The 27,967-nt window shown below is 39.8% G+C and overlaps 1 protein-coding gene across 1 annotated transcript in view; it reads left to right on the top strand.

Annotated features, from left to right (window-relative positions):
• Positions 1 to 24,784: 24,784 nt before the first annotated feature.
• The window catches only part of TMPRSS9 (transmembrane serine protease 9), a 102,530-nt gene continuing 99,347 nt past the window's right edge, over positions 24,785 to 27,967 (top strand). Inside the window, exon 1 of the mRNA XM_089675681.1 lies at positions 24,785 to 24,929. Within this exon, the coding sequence (XP_089531807.1) occupies positions 24,785 to 24,929 (145 nt within the window). The remainder of the gene's footprint in view (positions 24,930 to 27,967) is intronic.

Raw genomic sequence — 27,967 nt, forward strand, 5'->3', positions numbered from 1 at the left:
AAATTCTCTATTGGAATCCTTCACAAACAATGTGGTAAGAACATCACAGCTCCAACATTGGACAGAGAAATAGTAGACACGTTTCACAGAACACGTGCTTAGTCATTACACTATGACTAAGCACGTGTTTGAAACGTGTCTACTATTTCTCTGTCCATTGTGAAGCTGTGATGTTCTTACCACATTGTGAAGGATTCCAATAAAGGATTTTATCTGCTACATCATTGCTTGTGCGGCCAGCCTTTGTGTCTTGACACCACTGGGGGGTGGCACCTAATGCCCCTGAAAATGCTTGGATTATGCTGCCCTGTCCAACCTTCTATACTATTTTACTAATGCCCTTCTAAACCACCCCTTACTATCTACTGACATTTTGAGCATTAGCTGTCATGGCACCAGCTAGCCCCATCCCTACCCACCCAGAACTAAACTGGAGCAGAACTAATTTGACACAGGAACACCACTGTATTCAAGAGATACTGCTGGATGTAGAATCTTCTAAATCTGAAACATTTCAGGGAGTGGCCAAAGCCTATGCCCCCCATCTGAGCTGTGTTTCCTTCTGAAAGCCCCTATGTTACTACCATGTCCTTTAGTAACTTGAAAGTCAGTGTACAGAACTACAGAGCACAGAGAATGACATATGAATGCGAGCTTCCTGAAAGATCAGATTTAGAAGACTGCAAAGTTCAGCAGTCTGGGCAGTAGGACAGATGAATATTGAAGTGCAACTAAAGTCCGCAAAACGTACCTCTCCTTCAACAGTCTTTGGTCCCTGTGTGCCAGAACTGGCATCTTTTAACTGGCTTCTTCTGGGGTCCAGACTACATCCTTGTTCATTGGTTGGCACTAATTGGAATGTATAATAATTATAGGTAGGTTTGTTTTATTGCGTATCTCTTCTGCAATAAGGAGCCTGCTCGCAAATTTTGAAATTGATTCTTTAGTTTTGCTGTAAGAGCCTTAGAGGTCTTTTTAAGATCACGAACAAGGCCCTATGTACTTAGTCTCAAGAAGACATGTTCCTGGTCATGTCAGGATGGTTCTGATTGTGTCACTGTGGACATGTTTCTTATTCTGTTAAAACAGTACTGATTGTGTCTCTGCAAAGATTTCTCTTTCTGACAGTATGGTAATGACTGTGTCTTTGCAGAAACATTTCTGATTGTGTCTGTGTTTTTTTGCTTTTCATTTTTAAGGCTTTATTGTCTATTATTTGTCATTTGGGCAATTCTTTTTTTGAAAACAGTTAATTCATGTTTAGATCACTGTGTTTATGACTCTCTTTTTTTCCTGTGGAATAGTGGTGTGTGTTTGATTGTGTATGTTGATGGGGGGGCTCCAAAGAACTTGTTGCAGCAGAGTGCCCACAAGGTAGCTGGTCTGGGGAGGGAAAAGTGTAAATCCAGCCCTGTACAAAAAGGGTTCGTGTACAAACTGGCTAACTATCAAATTATTCTTCCCTAAGCAGTTTTTTATCTACACTGCACTTTCCCAAGTTCTTCCCCTTTTCCCAGGAACCTCTTCCACATTGGATTCCTCTTTCCACACAAAATTCCACTTATGGTCAAGTTGCCTGTCTTTAATCAGTACTCTACAAATGGGTAAGGTTAAAACCCGCCATGACAGCATGCGGTGAATAACTGAGAAGGTCACCCAGTGTAGCACCCTCCTAGATAGGTGCTAGGATTAGTTAGGTTTAGTGCTGGCTCATTGGAGCTGTGTGTGTGTTTTTGGTTAGATAAATTTAGCTTGCCTCACTGAAACCAGTGTGACTCTAATTAGTGTGTTAAACAAATCTAACTGTGTTCACTGTATCCAGTGCAGCTGATTAATTAGATCAGTTCAATGTTCTCAGCTGCTGCTAGTGTGATTGCTCCCTTTGCTTCCAGAGAGTAGTAAAATTCTCTCCAACATAGGTGTGGAGCTATGCAGATGGCAGTATGATTATTTATGCAGCACTGGCCAATCCCAGGGAGCAGGGCCCTGAAGACTTCTGGGTAACTGCATAAATACTCTGAAAGACTGGGCTTCTGAGTCTCTTCCTGTTGAGGATCAGTCCAGCCTGGAGGGCTGCTGCCCTCAAGGACAACGCTGCCATGTGTTTGCCTGGATACTGAAGCTACAGAGAGCTGGCTGAGGGGTTCTATGTTGAAGATCTAGTCTGGGATCACAGTAGAAAGGTGGTGCATGGATGTTGGAAGAAGGTTAACCAACTTTCCCTGGACATTTATGAGTACAGACTGTTGTAAGAAATCTTAGGCACTTTTGGGCTTCTGCCACACCTCTTGTGCTAGAGAGTCAGCTGGGTGTCTTTGCTAAAGTGAACATCGGCTGGTGTTCTGAAGAGCTCAGTCTATCTCGTTCTTTGTGTAGGGACTCTGCACTTATTCCTCCAAAGCAGGGGTCTCCAAACTATGGCTCTTCAGCTGTTGAAGTACTACAAATCCCATCATGCCTCTTCCTCTGGGAGTCTTGCCTGTGGCTGTCAGTCTTGCAAGGCTTCATGGGACTTGCAGTTCCTCAACACCTTGAGGGCCATAGTTTGGAGACCCCTGCTCCAAAGGAAGAAGCTTGTGTGCATTTACTACTTCTATTACAAATCCAAGTCCGCAGTTTTCTATATGCGAAGACTTTTGCTTCAGCTCTGAATTTAACTGTTTCTACTACAAGCCAAGTTCACAGTTTGCTATATGCAAGGACTTCTGCTTCAGGTTTATAGAAAGGAGATCACTGTCCTCAGCTTGTACATAGTTTTTGTTTTTGGAGTACTCCACCCAATCCCCGCAGCCCTATCCAAGTTCTCCAAAAATAACAACAAAAACAACACCCCTAGACTGTGTTTGTGTGCCTGGAGGGGCAATCCACTGGGGAAGAACCTGGGCAAGTTTACACCTCCTATGGGAGAAAGCACTACACCAGCATTCACAATTTCTAAATTCAATATCTCAAATAAGACAAGTATATAAGCACTGAGCACATGCACATCAGTAGGGAAACACTTTGATGAAGTACATTCTACAGGTTTGTGTTAAAAAAAAGGAATTAAAAAACTGTAAGTACTATCATTCCATTGAGAATTTTAAAGTAAGCATAGGTTCTTCACAAACATGACAATCTGACCAAGCTTTGTACAATAAACTTCATATTTTCAAAAACTCTGTAATATGCTGAATTACCTCAATTTGCATTAAGTTAGGCAGTGTCTTGTACTGAACAGTTGTTGGTAGTTCTAAAGTAGAATGGCAAACTATATTGTAACATGTGTAGTAAGCTTTAGATTTGGAGTTACAATTTCTCTTTAATTATTTGTTATGCTGTTATAATTACCTATTAATAACTGATTAGCTGGCACCCTGTCCTCCCTAAGTAGTGTTAGAATATTGGATTAATTCATGTTGCTGGAATTTCTTCTCCCATCATCATTGATCTGTGGTGTGTTGTGACTAGAATTGTGTGCTGTGCCACATAGCATTGGGTAGGAAATGCAGTTGAAGCTAATGGCGGCCAGTGAGTGAGAATTTAACACCAGAGTAGATCTTTTATGGAGTTCAGGCCCTGCTCCCTCACTCCCTGCCCAAACAGTCAATCGTCGTAGACCGTTCAAATTCATAACTTATGATCACGCCCATACACTGAGCCATGCTCCCTGCAGTCAAGGCTCCCTTCCCCTATGCGGCCCTAGGGGCCTTCATTATAAGTGTGTTACTGCACTGACTGAGTTTGCTGCCCACCTAGTGATCAGAGCCATGGAAGCAAAAGGAATCAGTATGGTGTTCCAATTTCTACCCAGTTTTGACATTCAAGCTGTGGATTTCTTTGTTGTTTTTCAATCTGCTGCTCCATCTAAAAAATAGTGGAAAGTATGACCGCTGAGCTGACATATTTAAAAAAAAGCATTACTGGTTTGTTTGTATTACATATTACTGTTGAAAGGTAAAAACAGGGAATATATGGCTCCAGAAATGTATAAAGAGACGTCACACGTACAGTAGATTTGCATATAAATAAAGATTTAATGCTTAAGGTTAAGTATGGAAGTGCTTAAGTGATTATATCCTCGTGGTTTTGTAAAATGGACCATTTTTGTGCTTCGACTAGGAAATAAAAATAGCTTGGAAGGGGGAAACAGTATACAAAACGGTTGATCTCCATGTACACTGGAAGTTGCAGCAGTAGTTAGAAGCCTTAGAATAGAAGTACAAGTCTGGTCTTGCACAGTATATATTGAAAGTATTAAGCTTGTTTTGCATATTACCTTTGGATGGAAATTTCATTAGTTGCTTATGGATGAACTGCTGTCCTTATTGCAATACAAGCCTGGATTATTAATATTAGCACAGAATCGTGATATTAATTATAGTAATAATACAGTCTTTTACTGCCATGGCCTTTAAAAATGTTATGTATACAATGATAATGTAATAATACAGTTAGGTCCATATATATTTGGACACAGACACAATTTGTTTGTTTTTTCATGTATTTACCAAAACATATTCAAGCTATAGTTATATATAGGATATGGGGTGAAAGTGCACACTCAGGTTTAATTTGAGGGTATGTGCATCCAAATTGGAGGAAGGGTTTAGAAATTAAAGCCCTTAAGAGCCATACCCCCTTTATCAAAGGACCAAAAGTAATTGGACAATTTAATATAATCATAAATAAAATGTTCATTTTTAATATTTTGTTGAGAATCCTTTACTGGCAATGACTGCCTGAAGTCTGGAACCCATGGACATTACCAAAGACTGGGTTTCCTCCATTCTGATGCTTTGCCAGGCTCTAACTGCAGCAGTTTTCAGTTGTTCTTTGTTTGTGGGTCTTTCTGCCTTTAGTTTTGCCTTCAGCAAGTGAAATGCATGCTCAATTGGGTTGAGATCAGGTGATTGACTCGGCCATTGCAGAATATGCCACTTTTTTTCCAAACAGCTCCTGGGTTGCTTTTGCAGTGTGTTTTGGATTATTGTCCATCTGTACTGTGAAGCGCCGTCCAATGAACTTTGCTGCATTTGGCTGAATCTGGGCTGACAGTATATCTCTAAACGCTGCAGAATTCATCCGGCTGCCTCTGCCTTCTGTCACATCATCAATAAACAACCATGCCATCACACTGCCTCCACCATGTTTTACAGGTGATGTTGTGTGCTTCGGATCATGAGCTGTTCCAAGCCTTCTCCACACTTTTTTCTTCCTGTCATTCTGGTACAGATTAATCTTAGTTTCATCCATCCAAAGAATGCTTTTCCAGAACTGGTCTGGCTTTTTTAAATGTTTTTTTGGCAAAGTCTAATCTGGTTTTTCTATTCTTCAGGCTTATGAATGGTTTGCACCTTGTGGTGAACCCTCTGCATTTGCTCTTGTGAAGTCTTCTCTTGATTGTAGTGCGTTCTTTCCTCAGAGTGTACCAAACTGTTGATTTGGCCACTCCTAATGTTGCTGCTATCTCTCTGATGGATTTATTTAGGTTTTGAAGCCTTACAATGGCCTATTTCACTTACATGGACAGCTCCTTTGAATGCATGATGTAGGTTCACAGCAATAGATTCAAAATGCAAACACCACACATAGAATCAACTCCAGACCTTTTACCTGCTTAATTGATGAAGAAATAATGAAAGTGCCCACACCTTGCAATGAAACAGCTTTTGATTCAGTTGTCCAATTACTTTTGGTCCCTTGAAAAAGGGGGGAAGGCTAGTCTTAAGAGCTGTAATTCCTAAACCCTTTCTCCAATTTGGATGTACATACCCTCAAATTAAACCTGAGAGTGTGCACTTCTAGCCCATATCCCTTATATAACTATAGCTTGAATATGTTTTGGTAAATACCTGCAAAAAACTAAAATTGTGCCTGTGTCCAAATATATATGGACCTAACTGTAGATTAAAGTGAAGTAAAGGAAAGATGCCTATACTTACCTGTGCTGAATGCGCTCTGCCTGGTCACATGATTAGCTCCCAGTGCCAGCTTCAGTGTAGAGGAGGGACCGCCAATGCCCCTTAGCAAGCCTATGGGTGACATTCTCGCACAGGCTCTGCAGCCATTATTGGCAATCTCTCCTTTACACTGAAGCCAGTGACGGAGAGAACATTTTACAGGGTGGATAGAATAGGTGTGAGAAAATGTAAGCTTAGTTAGGTTTTGATTTGCCTTAGTGTGCCCATATTAGTTAATGCGGTAGTCACAATCATAGGGCTATATGGTTGATAAAGGAAATGTATAGTGATATTGTACATTTCTTATTTATTGATAATGACTAAAAAAAAAAAAAATTTAACCACTTGAGTCCTAGCTTCTTTAACCTGTCCCAGGGCTGTTTTCAGGTTTTGCACATGTGATTGATTGTCTAGCTGCTTTGTTTTGCAGCCAACCTAGCCAATATTGACATTTTTGGGGGGATAAATAGTACTTTCTTTTGATACCACACTTTAAATGATATATTTATTTTTAGAAATGGGAGAAAAAATTGTGAAAATTATGAAAAAAAATATTTTCTGATGATTTTGACCACATTAAAATGTAAAAGATAAGGCACAGTATTTATTTTTCTGAAGCAAAATGTTTAATTTGTCTGGAATCACACAATACCAAATATGAATATTTTTTTCCAAGTTATAAGAAAAATATATGGTGTAGAAACAATACGGTATATATTAGAGATATGACAACAGAGACTCTATCTTAGAAAATTATTTTAAAAAATGCACAAATTGAAACACACTGCAGCATTTTCAAAAGCAAATAGTCTGAGTCATTAGATTGGGTATGTTTTGAACATACTTAATATTTTTATATTAGGGTTAGTTGAGATTCAAGCAAAAAAAACATTGTTTTTCAGTTTCTTATGTACATAAGTAGGTAATTATGCTATAAATGACTTTATACTACTACTCCTATACATGACAAGACCACATATGTATGTCTTAGTCACATAACATGAACATGGCTGGGCCCAGAAACAAGGGAGTGCGTTCTGGCTCTCAATAGCTGGGAACTGGCATGTCTGTTTTTTTGCACCGTGATGCATTTTCAGTGACTCAGGAGTAGCAGAACCCTGAAAACAACCCCAAAATGGCTCTATTTAGAAAAGTATACCCCTTAAGGTTTTTGACAAGGGGTATAACTTGGACTTTGAACCCCATTTTTCCAGAATGCAAATGACATTATTGTTAGGAATAAAAATGTAAATACAATATTTTAAACAAAAGCGTAATTTGGTGATGGCATGGTAAAACCGGCATCCAACAATTGTTCAGCTAACTCTCCTGTACACAAGGATACCAAATACACTGCTCAAAAAATGAAAGGAACACTTATTAATCAAGGCAATTAAGCTCCTGATATTGATATTGATCTGGTCAGTTAAGTAGCAGAGGGGGTTGTTAATCAGTTTCAGCTGCTTTGGTGTTAATGAAATTAACAACAGGTGCACTAGATGGGAAACAATGAGATGACCCCAAAAACAGGAATGGTTTTACAGGTGGAGGCCACTGACATTTTTTTCCCTACTCATCTTTTCTGACTGTTTTTCACTAGTTTTGCATTTGGTCAGTGCCACTACTGGTAGCATGAGGCAATACCTGGACCCTACAGAGGTTGCACAGGCAGTCCAACTCCTCCAGGATGGCACATCAGTACGTGCCATTGCCAGAAGGTCTGCTGTGTCTCCCAACACAGTCTCAAGAGCATGGAAGAGATTCCAGGAGACAAGCAGTTACTCTAAGAGAGCTGGACAGGGCCGTAGAAGGTCCTTAACCCATCAGCAGGACCGGTATCTGCTCCTTTGTGCAAGGAAGAACAGGATGAGCACTGCCAGAGCCCTACAAAATGACTTCCAGTAGGCCACTGGTGTGAATGTCTCTGACCAAACAATCAGAAACAGACTTCATGAGAGTGACCTGAGGGCCCAACGTCCTCTAGTGGGCTCTGTGCTCACTGCCCAGCACCATAGAGCTCGATTGGCATTTGCCATTGAACACCATTGTCATTTTTCCTATGCTACATTAATGTAATTTGTGCACTCTCATAAATTTGCTCTAAAATATAATCAATGAAGTCTGCTAATTAAAATTATATAATATTAGTGCAACTTTTATGTAATGTATTCCTTTAATAGCTTCTTTAATACAGAATCATCAAATCACATGTTGCCAGTTTCCTCATTTGTAGCACTCTGTAATAACATGAAAATCAATAGGTAATTACATTTATTTATAGCAAAGGGACCTATTTCCCAGTGTTTCTCTATCCATACTCTTGCTGGTGTAGAGAACTTATGTGCATAACAGAATCAGGGATCTACACGCATGATAATTTTAAGCCGTATTGTTGTCCATAAGGCCTCATGCACACTTGAGGTAAAAAAACTCTGCTTTTAAAGGCGTTTGACTCTTTTTTTTTCTCTGCCTCTAAACTCCCCTTCATGTTAACCTATGTGTCCATACACACTATAGGTATTTACAAGTGTATAGACGCAGGGAACTTTAGAGTGAAAAAAAAGTCACTTGTGTTTTCAAAAGAGAAGTGTTTTAGCAGAAACAAAATGCCTGATGCATCTAAACGTTGGTAAACACAAGTAAACGCATCTAAATACGCATTAACACTAGGTACTTTTAGAGCTTGAGTGTTTTTTTTTTTTTCATTTTGGTGGCCAGAATAAATTATTATTCTGGCCAATGAAATGAGTAAATGCTCAAGTGCTTGATATTCAAATCGTTTGAGAGCACAAACCCAGAAAGAAGACCAGGCAAAGATGGAAGCATCAGAAGCGGTAACTGCTCAGCACAGGAGGACTCCATTTGATAGGTAAGTTTGTCATATTGTTCTAGTATGATGTGCATACTAGCACATTATGACATAAAACCTGCTTTAAAAAAATCAATCATTTTCATGATTGTTCTTTGTAAGACTTTATTTGAACAAAATGCGTTATTCTGAAGACAATTACAGCAACTTATTAGTGTAACACAGACACTGTGTTAGGGCAGGTTAGGTTGTCTTGTAGTAGTTTTGTTGAGTAAAGCCATGTGGTGTTTAACCACTTCATGTCTTGACACCTGCACTCCCTTCCAGGCCAGTCCATTTTTCAGCTTTCAGTGCTATCACACTTTGAATGACAATTGCGCAGTCATGCAAAACTGTACCCATATGAATTTTTTAGCATTTTTTTTTGAGACAGATAAAACTTTATTTTGGTGGTATTTATTCACCACTGGGTTTTTTATTTTTTTGCTATATAAATGAAAAAGTCCAAAATTTTTGAAAAGAAAAGTGTTTTTCTTATAGAATTTTGCAAATACGTAATCTTTCTCCAAAAATCTTGGCCATAATGTATTCAGCTATCTTTTTAGTAAAAAAAAAAAAAAATTAGTTTATAACAAAAATTATAATTTTTCTAAAATTTTTTTCATTTTTATTTTTTATATTCTTATTTATGTTTTTTTAACATACTGTCACCCTAGCAGTACAGTGTCACCATAGTGACACTGTACTACTTGTGGGGGTGATGAAGATTTTTTTTTTCTTTGTTTACACTGATTGCTTTTACACCCATAAAGGCTGTAAAATCAATAATTTCTCCTTCTCTCTGGCTGCATTCTTGCAGCCATTGAGAAATACTGTGAGAGCTGTGATTGGTCATAGCTTGTCACATTGTACAAGGCTGTTGTGAATAGCTTTGTACCATGTGACCTCTGTGATCATTCACAAATTTCACAAGTAGTAAGCAATGATGTCAGAAGTGACATCTTGTTCACTACTATTCATGTGATCACTGATTGGCTAATCAGTGATCACATGAATCGGGACCTCACACACAGGTTCCTCCGGACACAGCGGGCACCAGTTGCGGTGCTGTGCGCACTCAGGGAGCGCGCACAGGCAGTGAACCCGTATGATGTTTAGAAACGTCAACCCGCTTCAGCAGCGCTCCCATCCGGCCATTTATCTACATGGACCGGACAGGAAGTGGTTAAAAGCTCCCATTAATAAATTACTTTGCCATGCTGATTATATCAACAGCGAGATGTCATGACAGTGCTGACAGCTTACAACACCCAGTATGTAAAATTGCATCATTCTTATCAGTTCCATTTTTAAAGGATAAGTTCAGCTTTGGGAACATGTTACATGGTCCAGCCGTTTGTAGGGTGGAACAGGTAACATGTTCCCAATGCTGCTGCAGCCGCTGCGCACCACCCCACTCCATGTTGACAGGAGTACAGGGAGAAGTTCCCTGTACTAGCTGTCACTTTTTAAAAACAGTGCAATTTTGCAGGGCTCCGCCCACATGGTTGCGTCATTCATGTGAATGAATGAACTACAAGTTAGTGTCTCTCAGCTTGTAGTTCTTAATAAACTACCAGGGCGCCGTGGAGCACTATGGTAGTTCATTCATTCTTCCTGTCAGTATATCTGCTTGCCTGTACATCCCGTACTGCAAGTAGGTATACTGACAGGTCTGCAGGAGAGTTGCATGGCACCAGCGATCTACTGATCACTATTGCAATGCTTTACAGTCTCCTGCAATTAAAAATAATAAATGCACATTTTTTTACCTGCAAAAAAATGCACATTTATTATTTTTGGCCAAAAGGTTAACTTATCCTTTAATTATTCTATATGCAGGTTTTCCTTTCATTCCTGCCTTTTTTTTTGCTTTCTGAGAACTGGTGAATCTGCTACAAGTCCCATTTCTTTCTCAGCCTGTGATAAAATCAGCAGAGGGAGGAGATGTCTGGAATTCAACTATTTCAAGTGGACAGCAGAGCTAGAATGAAAACCTAACAAACACCCCATTGTACTTCTACGTTCAGTTCATTTACCATTTTAGATTGTAAACAGAGCAGAGTCATTTTATACTGAAACAGGGATAGACCCTATTAACACATCTGTTGTATGCTCAACTTAAAATTCTTATGAGATAACGTAGGTTTTAAAGTTACACTTCAGTCAAAAATTAATAAAAAATAACTTTAGGATTTACATGGGGAGCATAGCTTACCTTCTGAGCTTTTTGGTTTTCCAATCAGACATTGTTGTGTACCAGTCCACCGCAGTCCCATTTGTCTGTTTTTTGATGATCCTGGAATTTACTTGCTGGTGATGATAGGACACCCTCCCATTCACATAAAGCCTAGTGTCTTTATTGTTGCCAGTTATTTAGACATTTCTTAGAATTTTGTAACTTTAATACAGTTGCTACATTTACTGGATAACATTAGTAGCCACAGCATACTTACATTTCTTGCCACGAATTGCTATTTCATTATCATAAGTTTTTCTGCACATATGCACTTTTCTATAATATCACATTAACTATGAGTGCCAATACATAAGTCAATATTTGCAAGCAATGCTAGTGATCTGAGCACTGTTTGCAACAATCAAGCAATATAAGGGCTAGCAAAGGAGCAATGATGTGCAATTAGTCATTTGTGGATTTGTCACACTATTCAACCATCTTAGTAAGACATATACCTACATATACCTGGCCACATCAAATAAATTAAAATAACCAACAACTGGCATATTTTATATATTCTACCATATTATCCTTCCATATATCTTTGAAGAGTTATCCTAAACCCATATCAGTATTTAGTGGCAGATTTAGTCTTGCAGTGTAACGCAACATGAATACCTTTTACCAAGTCCATAATCTTGTGTTAGAAAAGATGGTGCACTTCTACAAGCAACATTTTAGTGGATCATTATTTACAAGTGGGTAGATTTCAGGCATTGATGACAAACATACTGTACGTCTATAGGTCTTTCCAGAAGTAAAATTGCCCAGAAGGCCAATAGGATGGCTTTTAGTTTATGTTTAATCTTGTTTTATTACGTTTTCAACATAGTAAGGTACAACGTACGTGACAGATCATAGCGACAGATATAGGTCCATGTAATGTTAACTGAGACATACCAATGTGCATGTGAATAGTGTAATAGGAAACGGCCAACAATAACAGCAGCCCCCTCCCCTGACTTCTCCATCAAGATCAATAATATAACCATCAGTCCCTTCCATCATGCCAGGGTACTAGGTGTAATCCTAGACTCCCTTCTGTCCTTTTAGCCCCAAATCCAATCACTGTCCAAATCTTGTAGACTTCACCTCTGCAATATCTCCAAGATACACCCATTCTTAACCTCTGAAACCACTAAGCAACTTATCTACTCCCTTGTTATATCTCGCCGTGACTATTGTAACTCCCTCCTCATTGGCCTACCTCATCGCAGGCTATCCCCTCTTCAGTCCATCATGAATGCTGCTGCCAGACTCATCCACCTTACTAACTGTTCCATATCTGACATCCCTATCTGCCAATCCCTCCACTGGCTTCCTATTGCCCAACAAATGAAATTCAAAACATTACCAATAACATATAAAACCATTTATAACTCTGCCCGAAATTACATCACCAATCTTGTCTCCAAATATCACCCAAACCGTACTCTCCGCTCCTCGCACAACCTCCTGCTCTCTAGCTCCCTTGTCTCCTCCTACCATGCTCATTTCCAGGACTTCTCCAGAGCCTCCCCCATCCTCTGGAACTCTCTACCCCAATCTATCAGACTATCGCCTACTCTGCCCACTTTTAGGAGATCTATGAAAGCCTATCTCTTCAGGGAAGCCTATCCTTCCCTCAGCTAATAATGGAATCTTCTATTCCTCCTACCAGTCCATCCCCCACAGTTATTACCTTTTGTACCACCAGCCCTCGCTCTTAGATTGTAAGCTCCAAGGAGCAGGGCGCTCCTAATCCTCTTGTATTGAACTGTATTGTTGTTGTATTGTCTCCCGTTATATTGTAAAGCACTGAGCAAATAATAATAATAATAACAGCATAGTTAGGATACACATTGAAGAGAGGAGGAACAACATCCCACGATGTATTACATAATAAAAGTCACAATCAGTAAGAAAATGCATAGTAACCAGGTGGATAATAGGATTCTTAAAGGTAACTTGTAAAAAGCCAATTGTTCTCATGAGCAAATTGCGGCAGAAACCTCCTTGATGCTTCACGCAGTAGCCCTTTTATGAAAAAAAAGCCAAAGAAAAAAAAGCACAATGGGGGGGGGGTTAACTAGAATGAAAAGAACTTCTAAACGAAGAGAAAAAAAAAAAGAAGGGGGAAGAAGGAAAGGGAGGGGGTGGAAGACCCTCATGAACAGATCCCAGGGGTACTTTCCCTTCTAACCTATAGTGGAGATAAAGGAAGTAAAATTGGAGGAGTAATGAAAATGATTCCAAACAGTCCAGGTAAGGCTGTGACCTTCAAATTTATCCTGCTCACTAGCAAGCATACTTTTCACATATTGAATATTGTTCATTTCACAAGCCCAGGCTGCCAGTGATGGAGGTTCAGGCTGACGTCAATTTCTGGCAATAACAGACCAAGCTGCTGTCAAAAAATGTCTGATCAAACTTTGCTTGATGGCTTTTAGTCTATGAAAGGTATTTATCAAATATTACATGATACAAAAAACCCAGCAGATGGAGCAATCAATTGTAAGCCATGTTACATGATACAAAAAACCCAAGCAGATGGGGCAATCAATTGTAAGCCATGTTACATGATACAAAAAACCCAGCAGAATGGGCAATCAATTGCAAGCCATGTTGCATGATACTAAAAACCCAGCAGAATGGCAATCAATTGCAAGCCATGTTGCATGATACTAAAAACCCAGCAGAATGGGCAATCAATTGCAAGCCATGTTGCATGATACTAAAAACCCAGCAGAATGGCAATCAATTGTAAGCCATGTTACATGATACAAAAAACCCAGCAGAATGGGCAATCAATTGCAAGCCATGTTGCATGATACTAAAAACCCAGCAGAATGGCAATCAATTGCAAGCCATGTTGCATGATACTAAAAACCCAGCGGATGGGGCAATCAATTGCAAGCCATGTTGCATGATACAAAAAACCCAGCGGATGGGGCAATCAATTGCAAGCCATGTTGCATGATACAAAAAAAACAGTGGATGGGGCAATCAATTGTAAGCCATGTTACATGATACAAAAAACCCAGCGGATGGGGCAATTAATTGTAAGCCATGTTACATGATACAAAAAACCCAGCGGATGGAGCAATCAATTGTAAGCCATATTACATGATACAAAAAAACCAAGCAGATGGGGCAATCAATTGCAAGCCATGTTGCATGATACAAAAAACCCAGAGGATGGGGCAATCAATTGTAAGCCATGTTGCATGATACAAAAAACCCAGCAGAATGGGCAATCAATTGCAAGCCATGTTGCATGATACAAAAAACCCAGCGGATGGGGCAATTAATTGTAAGCCATTTTACATGATACAAAAAACCCAGCGGATGGGGCAATTAATTGTAAGCCATATTACATGATACAAAAAACCCAGCGGATGGGGCAATTAATTGTAAGCCATGTTACATGATACAAAAAACCCAGCGGATGGGGCAATTAATTGTAAGCCATGTTACATGATACAAAAAACCCACCGGATGGAGCAATCAATTGTAAGCCATGTTACATGATACAAAAAACCCAAGCAGATGGGGCAATCAATTGCAAGCCATGTTGCATGATACAAAAAACCCAGCAGAATGGGCAATCAATTGCAAGCCATGTTGCATGATACTAAAAACCCAGCAGAATGGGCAATCAATTGCAAGCCATGTTGCATGATACTAAAAACCCAGCGGATGGGGCAATCAATTGCAAGCCATGTTGCATGATACAAAAAACCCAGCGGATGGGCCAATCAATTGCAAGCCATGTTGCATGATACAAAAAAAACAGTGGATGGGGCAATCAATTGTAAGCCATGTTACATGATACAAAAAACCCAGCGGATGGGGCAATTAATTGTAAGCCATATTACATGATACAAAAAAACAGCGGATGGGGCAATTAATTGTAAACCATGTTACATGATACAAAAAACCCAGCAGATGGGACAATCAATTGTAAGCCATGTTACATGATACAAAAAGCCCAGCAGATGGGGCAATCAAGCCAGGCATGTAAAACTACCATAAACATACGGTAGAAGCCTTGAATTTTTTTTTCTTTTTTAGAAGCTTCTGCATATAGAATGCAAAATCAGATATCCAGTGAGTATCAATGGAGGTGACTAGAGCTTGTGGACATCAAATGCTGTAAATGCAGTAGCAGGTTAAGCCCTTAAAAGACTTGGGATTGTTGTGTCAGTAGGCACAGCATACTGCAGTTCATTACTACTACTGGACCTTGAAGAGCAACTCTCTTATACACACTCCAAACCATAATATATTTCAACCTGCTTTAGAAGTAACTGAGGGTAATTGCTGCTTAAAGTGTTACTAAACCAACAACAGTAAAATCAGTCTGTATATGCAGTAAAGCATGCTTGTTATACTCACTGTGGAACCTAAGGGGTTAATCCTCCGCATTGTGTAAAAAGGTTGTTTGATCCTGTCTTCTCTGATCCTCCCCTTCTATTGTCCCCAATCCATCTCCTGATAGAACAGAGCCTTGGGGTTAAGCAGCACATGCTCATTTTGGTGTGTATTGCTAGAGAGTTTTTTTTTTTTTCTTGGGAGAGTGCATGTGATCAGCACAGGGCCAATCAGCACTGCCCAGACAGAGGTCAGGTGTCTTGCATCCTCCTAAAGCAGAAAGAAAACTCCTCCTACAAGCTTTAGCTAGTGCTCTGCTGGACATTGATAGAAGTCACAAGACTGCTCTAACTGTTGATGAGAAAAGGTATTTAGCAGTTTATATTTGCTAAAATAATTTCATTTCCATGTTTTGTGTACTGTGGGAGACCAGATATAGTGAATGCAGGGTCCTGGGTTTAGTAACACTTTAAAGTAAAACTTAAAGCGATTCCAAGGGTTAATTTTTTTTTGTAAATTAACAAACATGTCTATACTTACCAGCTGTGTGCAGTGGTTTTGCACAGAGCAGCCTGGATCCTCCTCTTCTTGGGTGCCCTGCAGGCTCTTCTGGCTCCTCCTGTCTGTCGGGTGTCCCCACAGCAAACAGATTGCTATGGGGGCACTCGCTGCTCCGTGTGTCCATTCAAAGACGGAGCCACTGGCTGTGATTGATAGCAGTGGGAGCCAATGGCTCCCGCTTGCTGTCTCAGTCAGTGAGGAGGCAGTGACCCGGAACAGATTAGGCTGTCATTCACATCGCTGGATCACAACGAGGCTCAGGTAATTATTGATGAGGCTGGGGGCACTGCTGCACACAGAAGGTTTTTAACCTTTATGCATAGAATGCATGAAGGTAAAAAATCTTCAACTTTTACAACCACTTTAAGACAAAATGTTTTTTTCATTTAGGATAGAGTTATTTCCCTGATGTTTTTTTTCTTGGGTTTCTGTGTCCCATTGGGGAGATATCCCCATCACCTACTGACCCATAACCACAATAACAAGTGAGAGGAAATCCCTGGCAATCACCACAGTTACCAGAACCAGTTTCCTTATTGGAAGATTTCCCCTCTATTTCAGTTCTGGTGACCACTCAAGGACAAATAGAGAGGATGAATCTGCCTAACAGGAGCACAGACAGGTTTTTCTGACAAGTATTCTAATGCCTCACATTTGGTGCTATATCCAAAACTGAAAAAAAGTTGTTAGTTTAGTTATATTCTAAAGCAGGGGTGTCAAGCTCAATTTCATGGTGGGCCGCATCAGCATTAAGGTTGCCCTCCAAAGGGCCGGTTGTGTCTGTAAGACTAGATGTCCAGAGCATCCCACCCTCCCTTACATCATAGGGCACCCCCTTGTGCTGCTGCCAGGAAGAAGCTGGAGGCAGAGCTGGGAAGCGCAAATTGCAGGGTCTGGAGGAGGACCAATGGAGGGCTGGAGTCAGCTGCCAGAGTCTACGGGGATGTGGAGACAAGGAGGAGCTGCGGCTGAACAGAGATGAGCAGGATCTGTAGGAGGTCTGTCCTCCTGTTTTCTGCCAATTGCTGAGACCAGGGGTGGGGGTTGCAGAGATAAGCGTGTGGCTGCATGGAGAAATGCAGGATCTGGTGGAGGAGATCTGTCCTCCTCTCTTCAGCTGACTGCTGAGACAAGGTAGAGACAAGGGGGTGCAAAAGCTGCAGGAGAGGTGTGAGGGCCACATGAAATGGCCTGGAGGACCAGATTTGGCCCTCGGCCTTGGGCTAAAATGTTAGCTGTCTGGCCATCTATGGTATCCATCATTGCATAATCACCAGGATGGAACACCTATCCAGATAAAAAGTTCTGACTTCTAACTGAATTCTCCTGCTGAGACTGCTTGTTCTGAATCTGACTCAGAGACTAGTAAAACCAGAGATGGCCAGGCTAGTATTTTCAGAAGCAGGTCATTGATGACAGCATACATAATTGGTGTCTTTCAAAGAAGATCCAGCTTTTGGTTTTACAAGGTCTAACAGAATTTCACTTGGTGCTCTCCATCAGTTCATATACATGTAGAACCATGAAAATCAGAATGTGCAGTAATGAAGAATTATATTTAAATTATTTATTATCTCCTAGAATCCCATCTTCAGGGCCATCTTTAAATTACTAATCAGGATTGTTTTAGGTGTAGTAAAATATTACCTTACACAACTATTTACTAACATTAGCCAGAATATCTTTAGTTATGACAAACACATGCAAATATGTCTATAAATATTACTAACAACTATTTTATTTCAGTCAACTTGTATTTAGGTTTATTGGCCATATCTTGGATTCTAAAAACTCTGAGTTTCTGAAATGTTTGCAACATCTAAAGACGAGCTGAAAAAGTGACTCAAATCCAGCCAAATACATAGCAAATTACATTCTAAAACGTTTATGGTAAGTAAATCATTTTTATTATAATCTGTTCTTATTGCTAGTTTTATATGCATTACTGAAAGAGAAAGCTAAATAAGTGCCTGTTCAGAAAAGCCAGACTATCAAGGCTTGGTCTATACATGGGATTTTTATAATTTCTTGGCAAGATATTTAAACTCTTGCTCACAATAACCGCTGTTGAAATCAACATATTGAAGTGTGGCAGTAAATGGTGCATTAAAAATATAAATCCTCTTTGCTGCATCTTTAGAATAGTTCCCAACAACCCACACCTTCTGTCGGCATAAATGATAATGCAACAAATCTAAAATGCACTACATTGCAATTTAACCATGTAGAACCACAGATATGAGATTGCAGCCCTAGGCTAGGGCTTTGTGGGTGATTAAATCTCTTTGCTACTGAGACATTTAAAGGAAGTGTATACATATTTTCTTTTAAATATTTATTTTGTTTAGTTTTTGTGTCAGGTAAAAATTAAACATCAATTGTTTAAAAGAAAAAGAAATGTAAATCATATATATATATATATATATATATATATATATATATATATACACACTTTATTGCCAAAAGTATTGCGACATCCCTCCAAATCATTGGATTCAGGTGTTTCAGTCACCTCCATGGCCACAGGTGTATAAAATCAGGCACCTAGGCATGCAGACTGCTTCTACAAACATTTGTGAATGAATGGGTCACTCTCAGGAGCTCAGTGAATTCAAGCGTGGTACTGTGATAGGTTGCCACCTGTGCAATAAGTCAAATCTTGAAATTTCCTTGCTACTAAATATTCCACAGTCAACTGTTAGTGGTATTATAACAAAGTGGAAGCAACTGGGAACAACAGCAACTCAGCCACAAAGTGGTAGGCCACATAAAATGACAGAACAAGGTCAGTGCATGCTGAAGCATACAGTGCGCAGAAGTCACCAACTGTCTGCAGAGTCAATAGCCAAAAACCTCTAAACTTCATGCGACCTTCAGATTAGCACAGTAGTGCATAGAGAGCTTCATGGAATGGTTTCCATGGCCGGACAGCTGCATCCAAGCCTTACATCACCAAGTGCAATGCAAAGCATCGGATGCAGTGGTGTAAAGCACACCGCCACTGGACTCTAGAGCAGTGGAGACATGTTCTCCAGAGTGACGACTCATACTTCTCTGTCTGGTAATCTGATGGACGTGTCTGGGTTTGGTGGTTGCCAGGAGAACGGTACTTGTCTGACTGCATTGTGCCAAGTGTAATGTTTGGTGGAGGGAGGATTATGGTGTGGGGTTGTTTTTCAGGGGTTGGGCTTGGCCCCTTAGTTCCAGTGAAGGGAACTCTTGAGGCATCAGCATACCAAGACATTTGGGACAGTTTTATGCTCCCAAGTTTATAGGAACAGTTTGCGGATGGCCCCTTCCTGTTCCAACATGACTGCATGCCAGTGCACAAAGCAAGGTCCATAAAGACATGGATGAGCGAATTTGGGGTAGAGGAACTTGATTGGCCTCCACAGAGTCCTGACCTCAACCAGATAGAACACCTTTGGGATGAATTAGAGCGGAGAGTGCGAGCCCCTTCTTACAGTGTCCCCCTCTTATCTCCTGATAAGACATATACTGTGGAGTCACTCTGCACATGCTCAGTTTGGTGTGTATTGCTAGAGAGGTTTTTTTATTCTTGGGAGAGTGCATGTGGTAAGCACACGGCCAATCAGCACTGCCCAGACAGAGGTCAGGGGTTCTGTATCCTCCTAGAGCAGAATGAAAACTCCTTCTACAGGTTTTAACATGTGCTCTGCAGGACACTAATAGAAGTCACAAGACTGCTCTAACTGCTGATAAGAAAAGGTATTTAGCAGTTTATATTTACTAAAATAATTGCACTTCCATGTTCTGTGTACTGTGGGAAACCAGATATAGTGAGTGCAGGGTCCTGGGTTTAGTAACACTTTAACCATAAGTGTGAGAAGAACCCCTTTATACTGAAGGTCAGTTGGAAGAATGTCCCAGTGCCTTCCCTTTCAGAGATTATAAAATCATTGCTATCTGTAAGTACTGAGAGATGAGAAAAGAGACTTCATTGGTCCCATACCACAGGCTCTGCAGAGTGGCATTGGTGTTAGAACTATGCAGCAGTCATCAGGCAGGACAATGTAAGATGGGGTTGCTGAATTAGTTTGTTTTTTTTAGCCTTTTTCCCTTTAATTTCACCTGATGATGTTGCCAATACCACGCTTCCTATTCTAGAACCGGAAGTGTTTTAGGCTTACCCTAAACCCATCCCCTTTCTCCAACTCTCCTCATCTGTATAACATGGGGGGATGTGTTCTTTAGTCCATAGAGAGAACTGGCAACAATGTTACTGATAACAGTCAGCAAGGGTAGAGTGCACAGGACAGAGCTGGCTTTCTGGCAGGATCAGTTATTCGTTTGCACTTATGGAACAAACATTAAAACACTATAAGGTATATCTAACAAGATAAAAGGGAGCAAATAGACGTTCATTGTGAGGGCTTACTTACATTTTGGGGTCTGGTTATCGAAGATTTACTGAATACTTGCCCAAAATATTCCCCCAAACACTGAATGGGATTTGTACATCGGTTTCTACCAGCATCCACTCTACTTATTATGCAGGCAACTGATGGGCAAATCTTGTTAAACTGAATGTGATCCAAGTAAATGTCTTTCAGATAGAAAAAGTACAGTAAAGGTTATTTTTGTAATTCTGGTTGAATCTTTGTGGCAATCTGCTGGCAATTGGAGTCTATGGTGCTGAAACCGTAGAAATTGGAGACAGAATGTCATTATTTTTTAATTTATGAAAAAAAAATGGCATGGCCCCTCCTTAAAGTGGTTGTAAAGCTCAATAATGGAAAATTAACAAAGCACATCCCACTATAGAGTGTACTAACATGAATATAAAGCACCAAGACTGGTTCCTGTCTGACCTCTTCTCTCCCTGCTTTGCGCATGACTCACTCCTAATAGATTAAGGTGACAGCTCAGCCTCCTGGGAGATGGCCTGTCCCCACCCCCTCCAGCACTCCAGCACAGATAACTCATACCCTCAGCTCTATGTTTCTTTGAGCCTGTGAAGAGGGGGGTGTCACTTTCTACCAATCAGCTCTCAGATTATAATCAGCTCCATGCTCTAGCTCTGCAGTGTGTGCCATCAGATCCCTGCCCCCTGCTGCTGAGAAAAATCCTTTCATCTGTGCATTATAGAAGGCTGCACATGACAGATGGGTTCAGATAAATAGATACAACTATTGTTATTTCATCTCTATGTATCATCTAAGGCTAGTCACTTCACTGGGTATATGTTAGGGTTTACAACCCACTTTAAACTAGCAAGCCTGGCAATTGGTAAGAATTTAAAAATAAACTCAAAGCACATTAAATAATACTTTTTATTGATAGTTACCTTTTCAGTGTCTACCAAGATGTCCTGAGGTGTTTGGCCAGTGTTGGCAAGCCAGCAGAAGGAAGGAGCATATTTGCTCATATTTGGTCTAAAAATAAAATATGGACAATGATGTCATGGGAAAATCCTTCTCCAAGCACCCCCTCCCACAACATACTGAAGGTCATTCAGGCTGATGGCTGGTATCCAAATAGCAGGGAGATTACATAAGATACAGATACCAGAGTGGGACATGCAATTTTTTCATTAAAGAAAAAGTGAACAATGGAAGCAATGAGCCTACATTAAAAAAAACAAGTTTAGCAGTCTCATAGCAAAAAATACACAGCTCCAAAGCAAGAATGGGTGAATGTGTGCTGAATTTCAGAATGGTCAATTATGGTTTGACTCTAACTTCACCTGGCAAGTCTTGAGTAAATCTTCTTCGAATGGGTGAAAATGGGCAAAAACCACTGTGATAAATTGCATGAATGTGCAAAGTCTAATCTTGGCCAAAAAACGGTTGAATCTTGGACAAATTGCTCATTGACTCATCAATAAACAGATCCATAAATGTTTCTTCGTAGCAAAGAGATTGCATTGCCACTGCATTAAAACTGCATGCTGCTTGTAATATCCTTTTAAATAGATGTATAATTATTTGCTAACAGTGACCTTTGTTTCTTCTAATATATATGATGCATTATGGTGCTTACAGTGATGGGACTGTTGAGGCCTTTATCATGTTTGATCTATAAAACTAACGTGACATGTCTTACTTCTAATGTGATTAATCTCATATTTATCTTTTAATACAAAAAATATTGGTGTTTTACTTTTTTTTGAAATTATTAAAAAAAAACACCACAACGACTCTACAGAATGTTTACTGAATAATTTTCAGGTCGTTCCTATGATTATTTCATTACGTGTATGCCATATCCATAGGTATATTCAAAGTTCTTTGTCAAACCAGGATTCTGGCTGTCTGTGCTGCACGGCTGGTCACTTTACCTTGTGCCAGAGTATGTTACTGTCATCTTGTTTCTCTAATTAATTGCTCTGGATTGTTGATACATGTCCAACTAATACCTGTTCTATCATCAGTTCATCCAGAACACCCAGCTACTTTAGCATCATTTTATTTAACAAGATGTCCTAGTTTCCAGTGCCAAGCCAAGATTTGACATGCATACTTCAAATTCCAAGTCCTTGTTTCCCATTTTTTCTTTTGAAGGCACTGATCTCACAGTGCTTGTTTTGTTGCATTTTTGGACAAATTTCTGCTATAATCAAACTGTGAATAACAGCGTTCCCTGCATTGAAGATAATAAATACTTCCCACTTCTTCATGCTACTGACACTACTAACACTAACACTTTTTAAAGTGTAACTAAAGGAAAAACATATTTAGTTTTAGATAGAGCAAGGGAAGGGTTATAACCCTGTCAGTGTTTTTTTGCTATCTGTGTCTAACTGGGAAGATTTTCCTTCACCTCCTGTCCCATAGCCAAAATAGTAAGTGAGAGGAATCCATCCAAAGTTAGGGACTCCTGGGCAGTGGGGTATGTGGGTTTTGTGCTGCCCTAGGCAACACAAAAATCTGATGCCCCCTTCACTAGGATCCTCATGTCTGTACTCACAATGTCCCTGGATACTTGGATGCCTCCTTCCAAGATCAGCCAGACATGTCTCTTGTGAACTCTCCAGACCAGATCCTCAGTGAAATCTCTTAATTAGTAGCAGAGATTTTCAGCAAGACAGGCCCCCCAACTCTAGCATAGCTGGGGCCTTGATGAGCACATGTAGAATGTCAGCAGGGCTGTCTAGAATGACAGTAGTCCTTCAGGCTTGGCACTTCTCCTCCTGGATAAGAACAGGGCAGCCCAGGACCCCAGATTATTTTTATACTTCCCAGCTGCCTACTGGGCACCCTCCCCCAGGGATTGGCTAAGGCAACATAAATATTCAGGCTGCTAATTTGCCCCTTTCCAAACCACTACATTTTAGAATCCTCCAGAAGGCAGGGAGAAATAATCAACACTGCAGCCAGCGAAGCCCAGAACAGCCCAAAGCAATCACAAGCTTCTCCACTGTTTACAGTGGAGCCCAAAATGACTAAACTTACCTAACATTTTTAACAACCTACCTTGGAGGGTGCTACATAAAAGTTAAAAGCTTACTGGCAGGTTCACCAGGTGAAAATAACAATAAAAAAGCCTATATACAGAAAATGAATGCAGTCACCACATCTAAAAACTGGTAAGTTGCAAAATATTACATATTTGTTTTTGGGTTTAATACTGCTTTAATTGTTCTTCCTGCCAACCCCTACATTACTACAGCACACAGAAATAAAATGGGGTGTTCGGAGTGCTGCAGGGGACCAGTGAACTGAAAGTGAGCTTTCAGGTGGCAATTTTCTCTTTTTTATGGCAGCATTCAGTGGTGGAGGCTGTGGGAAACGGGAGTATTTCCTCCGCCTTGCTGGTAACACTTTAATTCACAGACTGATTTTATCAACATATTCGCTTTAAAGCAAATATATTGCAATTAAACCTGAACATCTTAGCTGAAGGTATAGTCAAATCTTGACTTTCCTTTAAAGCTTAGTTTGACCCTGCTCCCTCCCACTTCCCAAGACTATTATTATTCCTTAAGTCTGATTATCACATTAAAGCATTATTAGAGAAGCCCAGATTGAACGATGTGGCAAGTATCAATTTTGCAAGAACAGCTGAATATGTTTTAATGTTCTACTCTTCTTTGGAAAAATGGCTGCTTGAAGCTTTCTTTAAAAAGTATTCTTGTTTTTATCATTCCCTAGTTTTAAAAATGTGTTTGGGAATGTCTCCACAGGGATGGCTAGGACTAGAAAATGACATGCTCTTGGGTTTAAGGAGATAGAGAGCCAGCACTCCTTCCTAAAATCAGCCAAGGTGCCACAGTAAGCTGCAGAGCTACCATTTGACTTTGTAGTCCACCATTAAAAAACCTCATAGAAATAATACATGGCTTAATTTATTTTATTACGCAGTCATGTGACTCCTCTCAGCAGCCCCTATCCCTTTCAGCTGTGCTGCCAAATCTACGCACATGTGACCACAGATAGACAAACTGAAAAAATAAAGAAAAAAGTACAGAAAAATGTTATAATCTATTCTATACTATACTGTATATTCTACTCTTTTTCTGTGTCTTTGTTTTTTTGACCTCATAGTGTACCACCATAAATATACTGTATGCCTATTTGGATCTAGCATTCAGATACTAGAGGCATCTACTTTGTATATCAGTATATGTATATCAGCTAACAGACGGGATCTGTCTCTTATGTTTGGTTACCATTAATTTGTGTGTACTGAAAATAATGGTTGAAATGAATGGACATTTGTCTTTTTTCAGCCAGACTAACTATGTATCTAATACGCAGGGAAGGTTTGCTCACTATTGTTTATCAAAATACATACAGTATATCCATGAATATTTTATGGTGTTCACTCAAGCAATAGTTGCCCTGATCCTTGTTTACTGTCTACAGCTCTTTTGTTGCAATGGCAGGACAGCAGTGTGTGGGTACGGAGTCTGTGCCGCACATGGAGAAGGTGAAGTATATACACACATCGTACTGCAAGTGGACATTAGCCTCTGTACTCCTTGGAGGCACAGCCATCAGTATCATTACAGGATTATTAATAAGTAAGTTACTGCAGATCATACTTGGATACTGTCAATATTCTCCAAATGCATATAACTGATGAAAATTATGTTAAATTTAAATCAATCGGCGATTCCATTTATAGTTTTATATCAAACATCCAAAACAAAAAATAAACTTTTTTTGTATTCATTCATTTTTATTAATATTTTCATATCAGAAGAATACAAAAAAACAAAACAAAATTAATAATCCTAAAAATTTCCAAATTTCCCATAAATGTCCTTATATATTTATATGAAAACAACTTCCTCTAATTTTTACCTGCTTTTTTCTTAATGGATAAGTTCACCTTTGGGAATGTTACATTTTCCACCTGTTTTTAAGGTGGAACATGTAACATGTTCCTGCTCCGCTGACTCTAGTGACCGTGAGTGGTAGATCTTCATTCATTCATTCAGAGTTCAATGAATGGGAAACTACCAGCACTGACAGCTGTAAAGGCTATCGGTTTGTAGTTCTCAATGAACTACCATGGAGCTGTGGTAGTTAATTGTCTCTTCCTGTCAGTGTGTATCTGCCTGACATACAAAGAGTCCTGCATGGCACCCACGATCCGCCGCTGTAGCAATGCTTTACAGGCTCCAAGTAAAAAAAATAATAAATGCACTTTTTTTCGTGCAAAAAGATATTTATTTATGTTTTTTAAAAGGTGAACTTATCCTTTAAAATTGCTATGACGTTCTTAGCAACAAAATATAGAGTAATAGCATGTACTAACAAAAAATAAACTTATAAAGTTTCAACTCTAATTTTTTTTTACTTTTCTTGGTTTTGTCAGTGTACCACTGTGTGGTTTGTGCTCTTCTTCTTGGCATTCTTTTTAGTCTGTCTCACCATTTCCCCCATCTATAAAGTGTATCTGAATTTAAGTTTATATTTAGATGCAGTATGGAAACATTAAAACCCCTATTATGTTTTTTCTGTGTGGAATTTGTGTCCCACTGGGCAGATTTCTCTTTGCTTTTCCCAGAAACATGACAAGAAGTGGCAGTCTATTGAACAAGAGGGAAATTCCTTTTACAGTTGTCACTGAAACATGTGGTCCTGTTGTAAGGTTTTCTGTCACCTTCTGTTCTGATAGCAGTTTTAAAATTTTGGATTTCCCATCAATGTCTGTGAAGGTAACAATAGCGACTAGGACAAATAGAGATTTCTTATTTTTACCACAGGGACATAGACAGCAATAAAAACCTGACAGTGATTCTTACCTTTCGCTGCTGTCTAAAACCACAAAACAAAAGTTTGTGCTTTAAAAATAGGATTTTGACTTGCCTGTTATATCTTTTTCTAGGAGTACATTACAGAACACAGCATTTTAGTCTTAACCATGAGTCATATGCAGCTACCTTTAGGTGATTGGACTCTATAAAAAGCTGTATGGATATCCCTATAAACCCTATCCCACTCACAGCTAGCCTCAGTGTTGTAGCAAGCAGTGGGAAGATTATAAGCATCAAACAGGGAGAAGGGGATATGTGTTCTGTACTGTACTTCAAGAACAGGATTTAACAGGTAAGTCAAAAATCCTATTTTCTAAGAGGTACAGTACAGGACACAGGATTTTAGCCATTGGACATCCAAAAGCAGTCCAACTAAGGGGTGGGTAACACAGCTATAAATGCCAACAGGCTCATATAACAACGGATCAAGGAAGAGCTCAACAGAACTTAAAAAAGAACTAAGGCAGCAGCTTGCAGCCTCTTATGTTCAAAATTGGCATCAGATGAGTCCTGAATATTCACCTGGTAAAACTTAACAGAAGACCAGGTGGCAGTTTTGCAAATTTGAATAACAGATCCCTGGTACTGAAAAACCTATGAAGCACTAAGGGATCTATTGGAATGCACCTTGACGGGGAACAAAGAAACCCTGCATTTTAGACTATAGGCTCAAAGAATGACTTGTCTAATCCACTTAGCAATGGTGCAGTGAGTAGCTGGGAGCCTCTTGCGAGAAACTTCAGGAAGGACAAAGAGGTAATCCAATTGTTGAAAAGAGGCTATAGCCAAGAGGTAGACTCTCACAGCATGTATGACGTTGAGACAGTGGAGAGAAATTTCCTTGGCATATTTTATAGCAGGACACAAAGAGATTAACAATGTTCAGGTGAAAGGAGGAAACCACCTTAGGGAGAAAGTAGGCTTTAGGTCTCAAGAAGACCTTTTTCTTTTCAAGCACTAGGAAGGGCTTCTTACAACATAAGGCTGCTAACTAAGAGACCCACCTTGCATAGATGACAGCAGTGAGAAAGGTCACCCTTTGAGTGAGGTCAGACAAACAATTATTCTGAATGTGCTCAAAAGGCAAATTCTGAAATGCCAAAAAAACAAGTTAAGGTCCCATTAGAGACACAGCAAAACATATAGGGGGAGCAATGTGTACGACACTCTGCACAAAGCCTTATTTAAGATGTGATGGGCCAATGGTCTCTGAAATAAAATGGACATAGCTGAGATTTTCCCCTTGATGGTACTCAAGACCAAATGTCGGTCCAAACCAGACTGGAAAGGATGCCTCTTATGGAGTACTTTCTAGGATAGCACTTTCTAGACTTGCATCATAGAAAATAGTCTTTCCAAGTGCAATGATAGATCCAAACCTTTGCAATGGTAGGAATGACTGAATTTTGATAAGCCCCTTTCCCTCAGAACTTGGGCTTCAATGGCCATACTGTCAAAGCCAACAACTGAAAAGTCAGATGGTGGAGTGGTCCTTGTGACAGAAAGTCCAGATGATCAAGAAGGGCCCATGGACAGTCTTCCAAGAGTTTGAGTGCTGTGTCCTTCTGGGCAAGATTGCTGCAATGAGGATCAATGGAATCTCTTCCATCCCAATCCTGCAGAGCAGACAAAGGCAGAGCTGAAAAGGAGGAAAAGCATACTGTAAATCAGATTGATCTGATCCCAAAAAAACACCAGAGCACCTTCTGCAAAGGCCCAAACCTATCCAGCTTGTGACTGAATCTGGATGTCAGAAGATCCATTTCCGGCATCCCCCACTTGAAGTAAAGGGTTTG

This window comes from Staurois parvus, unplaced genomic scaffold (genome assembly GCF_062004578.1).
Source record: "Staurois parvus isolate SC_StPar_1 unplaced genomic scaffold, SC_StPar_1.0 ptg000013l, whole genome shotgun sequence".
Lineage (NCBI taxonomy): Eukaryota > Metazoa > Chordata > Amphibia > Anura > Ranidae > Staurois > Staurois parvus.